At 55.1% G+C, this 14,358-nt stretch overlaps 1 protein-coding gene across 2 annotated transcripts in view; it reads left to right on the forward strand.

Annotated features, from left to right (window-relative positions):
• Nucleotides 1-14,358, forward strand: part of IGDCC3 (immunoglobulin superfamily DCC subclass member 3) — a 79,670-nt gene that overhangs the window by 3,105 nt on the left and 62,207 nt on the right. For both annotated transcript variants that reach the window (XR_014696993.1, XM_084532772.1), the window contains exon 2: nucleotides 4,926-5,231. Coding sequence is in view for 1 of the 2 variants with exons in the window: in XM_084532772.1 (XP_084388898.1) it covers nucleotides 4,926-5,231 (306 nt within the window). In the remaining variant the exon portion in view is untranslated. The remainder of the gene's footprint in view (nucleotides 1-4,925; nucleotides 5,232-14,358) is intronic.

Raw genomic sequence — 14,358 nt, forward strand, 5'->3', positions numbered from 1 at the left:
GAAAATAAAAATAATTGTTTACACATGTTCAGGAGTCGTTGGCGAGCATATAAAACGGACGGTTAAGGAGGCGAACATGTCAATAATTGCACTTTAAGAGAAAAGAGAGGCAAGCGGGCGAGCGCACCGCGCTGGCCTCGCTCTTATCTCCGATGTCGCTGCTGCGTCGCGCCCTCTGCTCGAGAGGAGCCCGGTCCCTTAACAACAACCCAGCCCCGCTCCCGTGGTGGAAATTTAAAACCCGAGTTTTAAGGCAGAGTCGGGGATTTGCTGCCCTTTTATTGTTTTTTTGGGGACGTGGTGAAGCTCGCCGCGAGCCGGGAGGACGCGGGCTGCGGCGGGTGGCGTGCAAAGATGCTGTCGCACGAGGATCTTTGCCTCTTGAAACCCGAGTGTATGTGAAACGGGAGTGAAGTGCGAAGGAGATGGCTCTGGTTTTGGAGCTAGCAGGTTTTTGCTTCTGGTTTTGAAGCTAGCTGCCTGGGGAAGGCTCTGGTTTCGGAGCTGGCAGGGACCTGCGCTTCCGAGTCGCAGGATGGGAGGTGACGGGGCAGAGGGAAAGGCAAGCGAAGGGAGGGAGCTGGGAGCCTTGGAATCCCCTGGCTGAGAGTTTCAAAGGTTTTAACGTGCACAGAAACTCTTCTTCCTCCAGAAGGACCTTGCCTTTCCTTCCCTTGCTCACCAGGCAGTCCTGCCCCCAGCACTCAAGCCGAATTTCCAGGGCGATGTGATTTTTGGCTGCGGGGCGCCAGCCCTGCACACAGCATTTCCCTTCTCGGCCGCTTTTTTGGCCGTCCTGGCGCACGCGACGCTTTCCTGCTCCGTATTTGTGTCGCTGATGCCCTCTGCGGTGAGGCTGTGATCTGGTCAGGGCTGCGAAGCACGTGGGGAATGCAAACAACAACGCGTCCTACGCTGGGGCTGCTGCCCCACTGCCTCGCCATGCACGGAGCTACCGTGGGCAATTCCATCAGAAAATGCTCCGTGCCCTTTGCAGCCTCACCGACGGGTTTCTCCCGGCTTGATTTAGGGCCGGGGGAGCCCACGAGGGCTCGCAGCTCGTCCTGGAAAGGGGTCTTTGTGCTGGGAAGGCTTCCTGCTTCCGCGCCGTGTTTAACGAGCGACCTCCTGGGATTTGCCCGGTCTGGTCTCAAACATCTGAAAATTATTTGGGGCCGTTTCTCTGCCTCTTCGGGCTGTGTTTGTTAAAACCTCGGCATCAGGTGGCCGAGAGGGAGGTTGTCCTCACAGAGCCCCCTGCAATCCCCTCGCGAGTGGATGTGGTTTCTGCGCCCTGATGGACAAATCGCTCCGTATAACCCCTGTCCGAAAGGAAAGGGACTAAAATAATTGGAGCTAGAAAACTTTTTCTATCATTTTTCTGGATGCCCTAAAGAGCCAATTCGCGCTTCTCTGCAGTGCTCTTCTCCTTTAGGGTCTGGGTCAGCCTGGAGGAGATTTCGGGCTGCTTCCTTGTGCTTTTGATTGCAGCAGGACCTTGGTGGAGGCCAGGCTCGCCGGCGGCTCGCTGCTGATTTATGCCGCGTGACGCTGGGAACAAACACGGTAAATCAGGAGAGGGCGAGCACGACCCCGCTGCCCGCCAGAGGCCGCTTGCAGGAGGATGCCGGGGTGATGCGAGAGGAGCTGGGGCTGCTGGCGGCTCCTCGCCGAGCTGGGACGGGCAGTGAGGGCCTGGCTGCTCCCACCACATCTTGTTTTAATGACCCACGTGCTGCTGGGGCTGAGGGGTGCAGGAGGACGAGCCCAGGTCCTGCTCAGGCTCTTTGTGACGGTGAGATCGCTGCTGTGTTTGCAGGAGACCAGGATGGGAAGCCAAAACCGAATGGGAAAGGCCAATGCTAGGCTATGAGCAAGTTCTTTTGAAGCTTTGAGCATGAATCACAGTGTCAAGTAAAAAATAATTAAACTTTTTTTTTTTTTTTTTTTTAAATGTACTTCAAAGTGTCTTTTAAGCTTCCCATTAATTCCAAGTTCTTTCTCTCAGCGCTAAATAAATCTCTCGGTTCAAAAGCCCAAGTGCTAATTGGTTTCTCTGAGTATGCCTGTCTGCGTGATCAATAGGGGCAGGAGTTTTTGTTAAATATTTGCACGTATAGCCTCACACTGTACTGCTCGGGGAGATGGTAAATGTTTCTCCAAAGGAGACTTGTAGGATGAGGATCCCAATAATTTTCTCGTGGCCTTTCTGTCACGGCTCATAACGCTTCCTCCCTCCGTCCCGCTGCAGAAGTGAAGCAATTTTCCATCGTGCGCTGCCTGGTGCAGCCTGAGAGGAGCTGATCCTGTCCCTGCGTGGCACCCCTGTGCCAGGCAGGCGGTGCTGGGAGCCTCGAAGCCTTCCTGGAGGTGCCCGGGACGTTGTGTGGGGTGAGGCAGGTTTGGGTACGCAGCCGGGGCTCCTCGTGCCGCTGTGAGCACACATGGCCTCAGTGGTTTCCTCTCCCTCGCAATTAATTGTGCTTTTACTGTTTCCATGTGCCATCAGAGTGTCACTGACTTCCAATTTCATCGTTTCTGCTAGCTGCAATCAGGTATTTGTGCTCAGCCACCCTCCCCGTCCCTTTGACCCTCATCATCCCACAGAGGTAGGGATCTGCGTTTGGGGTCCGTCTTGGGGACCCAGAGCCCCACGGTGCCAGTCTTGGGAGGCCAAACCTCAGTGTCCCTGTTCGAAGCCCAGTCCTTGAAAACCATTTTTGGTGTGAGTAATCCCAGGCAGTGGCACTTCCCGAGGTGGATACGGCCAAAAGGTTGAAAGGGGATATTTAGGAAGGGAGAAGGAACCTGTAAGGCGCCCAGTTCCTACTGTGCCTTGCACCCCATTTTCTCCAGAGCAGCTGTGCACAGACCATAGGTTGGGGGTTTGTGGGCCAGTTTCCTATTCCTCTTCCTCCTGGTGCATAGCACTGGGTGATGCAGCATCCCAGAGCCTCAATTCTTCTCTTTTTTGAGGAAAACTTCCAGGAACGTGACGCCGCACCCTGCAAACTTTGCAGAGTGGGACACCGAGGCCCTTGAGGACCAAAGCGGAGATGTCCAAGGCAATTTAGGATCTATCTGCTTCATGATGCAACGTAGGGTGTGCAAAGTGCCAGGGAAAAGCTTTGGGACTTTCAAAGGGCTCCTCCCCATGTCCTTCAGCATCGAACTGTCTGGGAAGAGGAGAAACTTGGCCCAGAGTTGGGGTGGGAAGCCCGTGCCGGGCGCGTGTCGGAGGGCCCTGCTCCTAATTACGAGCGGCGACGCTTCTGCTGCTCCAGCAGCCCGGAGTTCGGATGCAGAGCGACTGTTTATGGAGGTAAACATGATTAGCTCCAATCACGGGCCCTAATGACGGTTATTATAATGACAGCGATTGTGGGGAGGGCGTGTAATTATGTTGATTCTTCCTTTTATCGTACATCTAATAATAAGCTATTTTATCTAAGAGTCCAGGGGAGCGGGGGAAAAGACGGGGCATTTAACTCATTAGGGGTTTTCCCTGATTGCCTGATCGGTTAAATCCTGAAATCTGCTCAATTGTATCGAGGCAGAAGCCCCCCTGGGCTCTGCGGAGAGGCAGGAGGTGAGGGCCCTTACCCTGCCAACAGGGCCCCAGCACGGTGGGTGCTGTCGAGGTTCTGGCCACTTTGCAGAAAAATGTGGAGCATTCGTCTAATTCCTTAATTTTTACCCCAAAACAAGAGCAATTGGTGGGTTTGTGCTGGCCGCAGTGTACGTTGCAGAGAGGACGCCAGTGCTATCCCATAAAAAAAAACCTGAAGTCACATTGAGCGATGGATCACCGAGCTGGCTGGAGCTCGCCTGACATTTTAAGGCTAAAATGGGTTAAAAAACGTGTGCGGGAGATGTCCATCACCACGCAGGGTTTGCTCGTTCCCTGCACACGCTCATACCTTGGCAGCACCTCTGACCCGCCGAGCGCTGCCCCGGCCTCCTTTGTCTGCTCCGTCCATCTGCCCCGGCTCAGGTTGCACCCCGTGTTTATCCCCCGTAATCCAATTTAAGTTGCCGTAGAAAGCGATGGGGGTTTACGGAAAGAAAGGAAAAAAATCTCACCGGGTTTGCTGAGCCAAAAAGACAGGCTTTTTTTAATTTATTTTTTTTCCTTTTAGGCTAACTGGCTCCTCTCACCCCTCTTATTTCCACTGTGCTTTCCCCCGTTACCCCAAGGCTGTGCCGTGGCTGCTGCTTGCCCAAAGACCTTGCCCACGTGCACCCCAGGTCCTCCAGCAGCCCAATTCCTCCCCAGTTGGTCCCCTGGAGCCCGTGGATGAGGGAGAAGCTGCCCCACAAGGCACAACCTCTGGAAGCCTCCACCCATGGGTGGCTGTAGCACAGGAGAGCAGCTAGAGGCTTTTTGGGGGTTCATCTGAAATCCTACTTTTCTTACTCTCTGGGAATTTCCTCTCTGTTGCTCATTTTGATTAAAAAAATCGCCTCCATCCCTGCGTTCACACCCTTTGGGAATTTGTATGACTCCTGTTGCTCGGTTGCTTTTTTGCCTTCCATGTCAGCGTCTGTTTTGGGCTAATCTGTAAATAACAGCTCCCTTTCCGTCGTCTTCTGTGGTGCCTAATCATGCCTGTATGGCAAATTATACCCTAAAAAGGTGCGCTGGAGCAGGTGAAGCATAACACGCCACGGTGTTTAAGCATTTTGTTGGCAAAAGAAGAAAATCAGTGCGTATCTGTGTGATGGGAGGTGAGGCTTTGCCCATTATTGGTACAGATCCCGCAATAACTGAGATTTTGAGGGCAAAGCCTCAGGAGGCAAGAAATTCCCAAGGGTTTCTGTTATTCCAAAATGTTTTCCCCATCATCACCCTTAGCAGTTGGCCCTTGCTTGGTCTTGTGGACGTGCTGCTGACTCTTTCCTTCTCTCTCCTCCCTGCCTTTTAGATTTCGGCCGTTCCTCGGAGCTGGCGTTCGTGGTGGAGCCCAGCGACGACGTGGCGGTGCAGGAGCAGCCCTTGCTCCTCTACTGCCAGGTGGAGGGCATCCAGCCCATCACCATCACCTGGCGGAAGAACGGCGCCGTGATCGTGGACAGCGAGAACGCCTTCGTGCTGGCCAACGGCTCGCTCTACGTCTCCCGCTTCCAAAGGATCCGCGGGGACGGCTCCTCGGACGAAGGCGAGTACGACTGCGTGGCGCAGAACCACTACGGGCTGGTGGTGAGCAGGAAAGCCAGGATCCAGGCAGCCAGTAAGTATGGGTTTCATCCCAGCTGCACCTCCTGGGGCAGCTCTGCTACGGTGCTGCGTGCTCGGGGAGGGAGGCTTGAAGAGGGGAAGAGAAAGAAGAGCGGGGAGGCGGCGCGGGGATCTGGCGTCTAATCTCTGCGGTTGTCCAGCTGTGGAAGAAGAGCTAATCAGCCTTCTCGGGGGGAGAAAACGAAAAGGCAGCTTCCAGCAGTAAATCTGTCTCGGAGGGGTGAGTTACGGTAAAGTCATGCAGTGAAATAGGCCATGGTCCGTGGCTCTCCTGCGGTAGTTTTGGAAGCCCCTTGGCTCTGCAGCACAGTCGGGCTCTGCTTGGCAGGCAGCAGACCCTAAACCTTCAGCAGAGACCTTCTGAAGGTCACGGCTTCTTCCCTTTTGTTATTTAAGACAGGCAGTGTGGAGGCAGCAAGGTCTTATTTACTACCCAGCGTGGCAGTGCCGTCGGGGGCAAGGCTAACAACACCAGACAGATTGTCTGCTGGGGGAGCCTGGAGGAGGAGAGAGATGAAAATGTCAGCGAGGGAATGAAATTTAAAGGTGGGGGAGGAAGAATTACAGGGCTGGCTGCGACTCCAGCCCTGCACAGCGCCCGGCTTAGCCCCTTGCACCTGGAAACGCTGCTGCTTTGGGTCATCTGATGATGGTTTCCCCTGTGCCAGCTCTGGTTGCAGGGCTGAGTTTGTCCTGGGGCTGGTGGCAGAGCTGAGGAGCTGTGACATGGTGGCTTCTGTCCCTGTGGTGGTGGCCAGCTTTGCCCACAGACTGCCTGCAGGCTGCGGAGGGGCAGCCACCAGCCCTTTTTGCATCGCACCAGAAGTTGCTGCTGGGTTTGATTGATATTCGGCGGGGATGTGGGTGTTCAGCATGGCCCTGAGACCTGGCCAAACGCTGGCTCGTTAAATTAAATTTCACTGAAGTGCTCCCCGACTTGTCTGGGAGGCGACTGCCGCTCTTCTCTGTGTGCAAGCCACTTACACCACTTCCATTGTGCCTGCAAACCACGCCGTGCTTGTTCAGTGCAAAACCTACAGCAAAGTTTGGGGCCAGACCCAGGGTCCCCGGGCTGCAGTCCCCAGCCTGGGGGGCCCTTTGGAGCGCGGCGTCCCGCTCCCCGCAGCGCTGGGGCCCGCTGGCAGCCCACCAAGGGAACACTTCAGGCCTTGTGTGCAACAATTCCCGAGCGCGTGAAGTGGCCATCTGCAAACCTAGCTTTTCAGGCGGGTAAGAAATGACATTGTCCGGGAGCCAAGGGCTTTGGGGCCGTGCCAGATTAGCAGCTGGATCCGAAACGTGGCCGTCTTGCGGCGCTAAACCTCGGAGCGCTTTTGGTGAGCGGCTCTGGGGGCTGGCTGATGCACGAGCACAATGCCAGGCTTCTCCGACGCGTGAACAGGAGACAGGAGAGCCAGAGGGGTTACCTTTGGGAGAACGGATTGTCGATAAATACCGCTGCCTCGGCTCCTGCATCAGTGTGTATGGGATGTGCTGCCTGGCCCTGAATAGCGTTTCCTTTTGTAGCTCCGTGTGAATCGAATTGAGACCGGGATCATGTTGAAAACCCTGTGGGTCCGTGCTGGCTTCGGGCTTGGTTTGTTGCCATCCCTATGAAAAGGTTTGGGTGAGGCCAGCGCCAAACACAGGCACCTGGCCCCAGTGCCACGTGCACCTGCTGGCAGCGGGACTGGAACAGGGGATGTCGTGGTGAGACCCCGCGTGTGTGCAAGCAAAGATGAGATCTCCCAAACCCAAACCACAGTTGAACCCTTGAGCTCCCGTGTCTTGGGGTGGTTGCACACAAGTCATAGTGCTTTTCCTTACCCCAGCTCCAGATAAGGGAGTAAAACCAGGGGAGGAGGTTAATTATCCTCGTTTTAGAGACAAGGGGAACATCGCATTGGAGCCGTGGGCTCCAAAACCTGAGCACTGAGCAGAGTAAATACTGGGGTAAAACTTCATCCCGGTGCTGAGCTCTTCTCCCCGAGCCTGACATCGGAACACAAAAGCAGAGGAGAAATAAAAACCTTTCACAAACAACAATCCTGAAAGTTGATCAAGGCCGTGCTACTGCAGAATAAAAGGGATCTGACGGAGCCGAGTCCCTCGAGAGCCCCGCTGCACTTTTCGCTGTCTTCAAAGGCCGTGGGGCTCGTATCACCGTTACAGCCCCTGGCTTCGGGTTATTGCCTGGAATATAATCTGCTCGGCTCCTCGGCTCGGAGGAATGTACATATTTGCATTCAGGAAATGCGGGTTGGGTATCATATATTTTTTTTAATGTTTCAAGTGTACTCGGGCGCTGGGCACGGAGCAGAATTTAACTGGAAGACGATGCTGCGCGCAGGCTCGCTGTGTGTGCATGGGGCAGGCAGATTAGCTCGGCTTTGCAAGGAAGCCACGGGTTTGGCACAATCTGGAAACAGTGGAGCTGCAAAAATGGGCAGTTTTGCCACAGCAGTAGGTGAGCTGTATGGAGAGGTGGGGAACGGGACAGCCTGTGCTGTCAGCCCCAGCTTCCCCCGCTGCCCTAGGTGAATCTCGTCGCTCTCCTGCCTCGGTTTCCCCATGGAGCGGGCGCTTCTTAAAGTCTTCCTGCTAGAAATTGGCTTGTGACATTTCCTGAACTGCAGTCCTTTGGAAATATCTGTATTTTGTCATTGGTAATCGAAGATTCTCAGCAGAGGAAGGTGGATCTTGGCTGGTTTGTGGTTTGGCATGCCATGCGCTAAACACCTTGATGATATTTTTGTGTCCTGTAACCTCCTTTTCAACAAGTGTGCAAGCAGCGTGTGCATGACCGAGTCGAGGAGAAACCCTTGGCACTTCCATCCTCTGCCTGACGTGCTGCCTGGAGCTGTTCCTGTGCCTGTTCGGGCCCTGGTGTGCTGTCAGCAGGCGGTGGAGTGCAGCGTGTTGTTGTGATCCGACCAGGTTACTGAACGCAGACCTTTCCCTGATGGCAGTTTCATAATTTCTCACAACTCTGAGCTGTCTTAATTTAAATTGCTTTGGTAGGCAGCGTCTTCTCAGGTGGCAACTCAGTAAGTACTGCAGTCCGCTCCTTAGGAAGAGGGGCTCCCCAAAATGCAGCCACTTCTCCTCTCCTCACCACCTCTTGCTTGACTCAGCCTTCCTCCACCCCAACTGCTCTTCCTCCTGGCATTTCCAGCCTTTCTGCCAATGCTGTCATTCGACGGAGCCGGCTCCACATCCTCATAAATCACAGCCCGGCCGGTGGAGTCGGCCCCATTGATTCTATCACTCAATAACGAGCAGTCGCCACTAATTGGAAATCCCCATCACACCGGCTCTCGGGTCAGGCTCTGCACACGTCCGGCCTGAGAGCAGCGATTGTCACCGCTTGATCCGCTGCTATTAAAAAAAAATAAAGGGAGGTAAGTCATTTGTGTGGCTTAGATCCAGAGATACTTCATGAAGCTTGGTGAAACCAAGCCTGCTGGTACCTGAAATACTGCGGGATGTGAGAGTGAGGATGGAGAAGTCAGGGCTGGCAATAAAGGCACTTTCCTTCTTGTGTCTTGCCACAGGGCACTGCTCCATAGCCCTGCTCGACACCACACATCCCCTGTGCCTGTCGCTGCTCCTTTACTCCCTTCTCCTTCCTCATCCTGCCCCAAACCCCGTTCCCTCCCAGCACATTTCGAGGCCATCCCTGGCCTCCCCCAGGACAGGGGCTCGGCTCTGCCATCGCCCCGCAGCCCCCATCCCGGGGCTCTCCCTGCAAACACACCGAACCGTGCCCCCCAGGCCAAGGGTCTCGAGGCCATTTGGAAAATATCAAAAGGGGGCAGGTCTGCTGAATATGCATGCCTGCGAGTTGTTTTCCCTCGCTAAGCTGCCCGGCGAGGGGAGGAGGTTGGGAATCGCGGGGATTTTAAAGCAGCCGAGGTCTTCCCAGCGGTTCAGCTCCTCCGCGCGCAATACATTCAGGGTTTAACCTGCAGCCCCCTTTCCAGGCTCCGGGGTGGTGGGAAGAGCTGCTGAGCCCAAATAATGGCAGCATTTATAAGAGTGTAGAGACAAGAAGGAAGTCTAAAAGGATTAGGGAGAGACAAAGGGGGCTGATTATTTTATGGGTCACAATACAAGGCATTAGAGCGAGATCACAAAGGGATGTAATTACAAAAGAAGGCCATACTGGGGGGATCAAACCGGGATTAGAGTGGGAAATGTTTTTACACAGTTTTGTTCCACTCATTATGAAGTTAGCATTTGAAATTAAGGTTTTAAAAAAGGTGGCACCGGAGTTGTCCCCGAGGTATTTCCTGGGCAGTGCCACTGTTCGGATGCGGGCTCCCAGCTCCCACCGCCAAGTCACGCCGCCAGCGCCCGGCGTTTGCTGCTGGTTGCTCCTGCACGCACAGCACCCGGACAAACAGCACGGCCCTGCCCCGTGCTCCTGCTTCCACCGAGGGAACCCCTTTCCACAGCTGGGAACGGGGTGGGTTTGTGAGGACAGGTCCCAGCGGCGCCAGGCACGTGCTGGAGGTGAAGGGATGCTTCGGAGGTGCTGCTGTGCTGCTCTGGAGCTGTGCTCGTGTCGCTCCCAGGATCTCAGGGCTGATGTTCACTTGCACTTTGTTGCAGTTTAGCCCCTGGTGTTGTTGCACGCCAAGTTTCTCGCATCCACAATCAAAATTTGTATTTATTTTTCCCCCATTTTCTTCGCGTTTCATGCTCTTTCTTCTCAAATACTGAGGAGTGAGCCCGAGCAGCGGGGCTTAGCCTGGTACCAGCAGTGTTTCTCTGCCTAATGCCCGTGCTTTGAATGCTCCCAGCTCTCAGGAAACCCAGAGCACATCGTGGGCTTGTAGCAGAGATTCCCAAGGGGAGAAACACCCATGAGGAATTACTAAAAAAAAAAATAATAAAAATGGAGCAAAACAAAAAGACGGAGAGAAGATAGCAGGGAGGGAAACAAGTGGGTTATTTCTCTCCATCAGCCCTTTGGGCTGCCTCCAGGACACGCTGGCTGCCGTGCCGCTGCCTCTCGCATCCCTCCTGTTGCAGCGTTTGGCCCTGCGTGCGCTGCAAAACGACTGCACGAGCCGAGGAGCCGCCGGGGGGGAGGAGGAACGGAGAGATCTGGCTGGAAATTTTAGTCGATTTGGGGGATTAAAAGAGTTTGTCACTTACCACCCGCTGCCTTTCAGTGTCGGCGCGGAAGAGCCAGCAGCCATCCTGAGACGCGAGCACATTATAAGGCCATATTTCTCTCGGCTGCTCGTTTCTGAGCAGTGTGAGAGTTATTTAAATATCATCCTGCGCCTCTCCGCCGGGCTCCTAGCGGGGCCGCGCCAGCCTCCGCTCCGGCAGCGTTATCTCTCATATAAGAGGGGGTTTGCACTGCAGGCAGCAATGTCACTTAGTCATTTACGGAAAGCTCAGGGGAAATATATCAGAAGAATTTCATTAATGGCAGCACTGTTGAGTTATTTGTCTCAATTAACTCCGGGAGCACAGCTGAGGAAGTTCTGACGTCTCCGCCGTGCGCGCCCGCTCCCCGGCTCATCCCCTGCACCCTCCGGGGGTCCCAGGGGAGCTGCTGGCCACGGGGTGGGCACGGACACCCCCACACCAGCTGTTTGTGCACCCCCCCCGTGTGCAAACTGCAGCTGGGGGCAGGCTGCTGCTGTTTCCCCTTTGCTCAGGACCCTCGTTTGTTGGGGACACGCTTCGTCGGCGCCTTCGCTTCCCCAAGTGCCTGCCAAGAGGTGAACGCAGGGATGGGTTGGTGCTGGGGGCTGGGGGCTGGGGTTTTGCTGCCCTTTGCTGGCCAGGCTGGGAGTAGGAATTGGTTTTTGGGGGTATTTGGCTGGAGAAATCGATGCTCTTGGTCTCATGGGTTGCAGCAGGTGCCTGCGAGGTAAAGGGCTGCGGCGCTGCGGCTGCCCCGGAGCTCTGGGCCTGCCCGTAGCCGAGTTACTGAAAATAGAAATATAAATAAATAAAGGGACATAGAAAGCATAGAGAAAGATAAATTATTCTGTCAAGGGTGTGTGTTTGGTGCTGATCCCAGCTCGCAGCTGCCCGCTGTGAGATTGGGATGCTGGGGACCCGCTTTTCAAATGTTTGGCATCTTTTGGTGCAGCAGCGAGATGAGCAAAGGCAATCCTCCCAAATGCCCTCTCTCAGCTGAGCCCCTGCATGGAACCGGAGCAGTTTCCCCAGGACTGCGGGTTGGGAACTGGTCCACGAGCTCCCCAGCACCGAGGTTTGCCAGGTCCTGGCTCTTCCACACCAGTTTTGGCTTTGCCCACGGCCGCAGCCCCGTTGCTGGGGAGGGAAGCGGCTCCCGCTCCTCCTAGGCACGGCATATGGTTTTCAGAGAGGTTCTTGCTTTAAACCCAATTTTACAGTTGGGTTGACTGAGGCAAAAGGAGGTCAAACGATTCGCCTGAGGTCACTCAATAAGTGGCTCAGATTAAATCTCAACCCACGACGCTGCCCGTTCCCAGCGCTGGCTGTGCCGGCCGGACCAGATGGCCTCCTGAATGCGGCGTCAAGATCCTCGGCTTTTTCTCTACCTCATTGTTCTCCATTGTGGGCTTCTGAATGCAGGACCTTGAAAGTGAGAGTCATTTGGATTCGCCGAGTCCGAGTTATTCTGTTTAATGACATGGATTTGCAGGAGAGGGCTTAGACGCGCCGCTCGGCTCCAGGGGTTGGGATTTTGCGGAGATTTACCTCTTCGCTTTGGTTTTCCTGACGTTAAAAGTCTCTCTGCTAAAATTGCTGCCTTCACCTTTCAGCTGTCCCACTGCTACCTGTGTAGATTCATCCATGGGGAGCTCTGGCCCTGGTCCCGGGGGTGATTCCCTGGGGGGTTTTGTCCCAGCTGCGGCCCCGCTCTGAGCTTTCTGTGCCTTCCCCCTGAGCTTGGCCCTGGGATGACACCAGGGGGTCAGTGCTGGCTGCTGGGGGATGCACGATGCCGTGTTCAGCTCCGGGAGGCTTCAGGCACTCGTGTTAGCCCTGGAAACACACACGGAGCTGCTGAAATCTGCCCCACGATCCTGCAGGACGGCCCACGCATTGCTCCCAACAGCAGTAGGGCCGCGGATGCAGCCGAAGCAGCGCGAAAGTTATTGCTGGACAAGCTCAATCCCAACCCTTTAAACCCAGGAGCCGCCCAGGAAAGCATCCACATGGCTCCAAAACCTCCGTGGGAACACGGGAGGACTCCAGGACGTGTCCAGGAGGGGCGATGCTCGGGTGCGGGATCCTCCCGTGCCCCCGCATCCCTCTGCGGGGCCGGCGCCGCTCCCATGCCTCAGTAAGTTGGCACCTCCCGAGCCCGCCGTGATTAATGGTGTTTTTTTGTCAGTCCTGAGAGGCCCCCATTATGGCCCTTTGATGCTGCGTTTCGCACTTAGCACTGTCACTGAGCTCAATGACGGATTTTCACAGGTCACGGGAGAGGGACAATGGATCGGGCCACGTTTGGAAGAAACAAATGAAATTTTCCTGCAACCGAGAGCACTAATTAAGAGCCGGGATCAATTTGGACGTACAAAAGAGATAGTTTTAGGCTGCTGGTGTGTGAATGAGCGGCGGGGCTGCGGGAGCAGAAAGGGCTACGTGCGTGCATGCTTCAACTACAGCGTTGTGCTGCACTTGGTCGATACTTCAGTGCTTGTTTTGAGGGAAAAACCGAGTATTTTCCTGCCTGCCGTGCCCAGGACAGGGCAGGGACAGCAAAACATGCCAGGTCAGGTCATTGTAGGTCCCAGGGAGATGTTTTTGGGCAGCAGGTGAGCACGGTGCATTCCCTGAGGATGGTGCCCACCTCAGGCTGGAGCTCTTCCTCCCAGGGATGTGCTTTGCGGAGACTGCAGGGGAACAGAAATTTGGAGGAGCAAGGGCAGAGCGAGGAGGTGTGGGCAGTGGGATGGACCAGAGGGGGTGAAGGGAGGCTGGGGGTAAATAGGGTGTCAGCGGGAGAGGGGGACAGTGAAATCCCACCGGGGAGGGGGCTGTGAATGAGGCAGGGAAAAGCTGAGGGTGTTCACCTGTGGGGTTCGTGGCTTTGCTTTTTTTTTTTTGAGCAAACCTACAAGGCGATGGGGCAGAAGCAGCACTCCCCTCCTTCCCCTCCTTCCTTGGGGTGGGTGCCCACTGCCATTTCTTCTCCCAGCATCTCCTCTGGCTCTCCCTGCAGCCGTCCCATCCCACAGGAGCTGGGGCTTGGCTCCTGCACGGCCTCGGAGGCTCCTTGGGGGTTTCAGAGGTGAGGGTGCTCGCGAGGAATTTGTCACAAAGTGATGGGGACTTGTCTGCATCCCAGGAACCAGCCGGGGGTTCGGAAGTCCTTTCAGAGGGAGGCAGCAGCCCCTGCTCCGTGTACCCAGACCCCAAAGCCTCTTAGGCAATTCATTTTAAAAACTAGCCTGGGTGTGTGCGTGCAGAGGTGTCCGTGCACCCAGGACGAGTTTCTGGGGAACGTGTACAAACCTTTGCTGCTCTCACGTGCAGTTTGCTTCTGTCTGCAGCACCTCTGCGGGGCAAGCAGGGTTTGGTCTTGCCCAGCACCCTGCCCAAGGGAAGGCCGCTCAATTCTCCTTTTGCTAACTGTGTTCCCCCCAGAAGGAGAGATTACCTGGTCCTCCAAAGAGCTTCCAGCGTGCCGAGAAGTCTGGATGACTCACAACTTTTAATTAGCTCTCCTGACTGAGGCCGGATCCCTCCCTCCCTTCCAGAGGCGCTGATTAGAATTACAATGAAGATAATCCAAACTGTATGTGGAGGGCTTTCTGTAAGCGGAGAACAAAGCAGGACATCCATCTGGTGAGTGTGAGCCCATAATACCTTTCTGCTCATTTCTGCAGTGCAACGGGAGCTGGTTGGGACAGAAGCAGGCTCATTATTTCGGCAAGGCTCGCTGCCACGCAGAGCAGGAACCTCAGAGGCACTGAAACCGCTGCTGGGGAAGGAGCAGAGCTTTCATTTTTAAGCCCACCTTTGCATTTCTCCTTGTTAAAACCCACAGCGATGAGGAGCGCCAACCTCAGCGAGCGATTAACGTGTGAATGAGAGACACCTTCAGTTTCAGCGAGGCTAATCAAAGCCACAAGGGAGTTTTTAGCAGATAA

Source organism: Aythya ferina (genome assembly GCF_964211825.1).
Source record: "Aythya ferina genome assembly, chromosome: 11".
Classification (NCBI taxonomy): domain Eukaryota; kingdom Metazoa; phylum Chordata; class Aves; order Anseriformes; family Anatidae; genus Aythya; species Aythya ferina.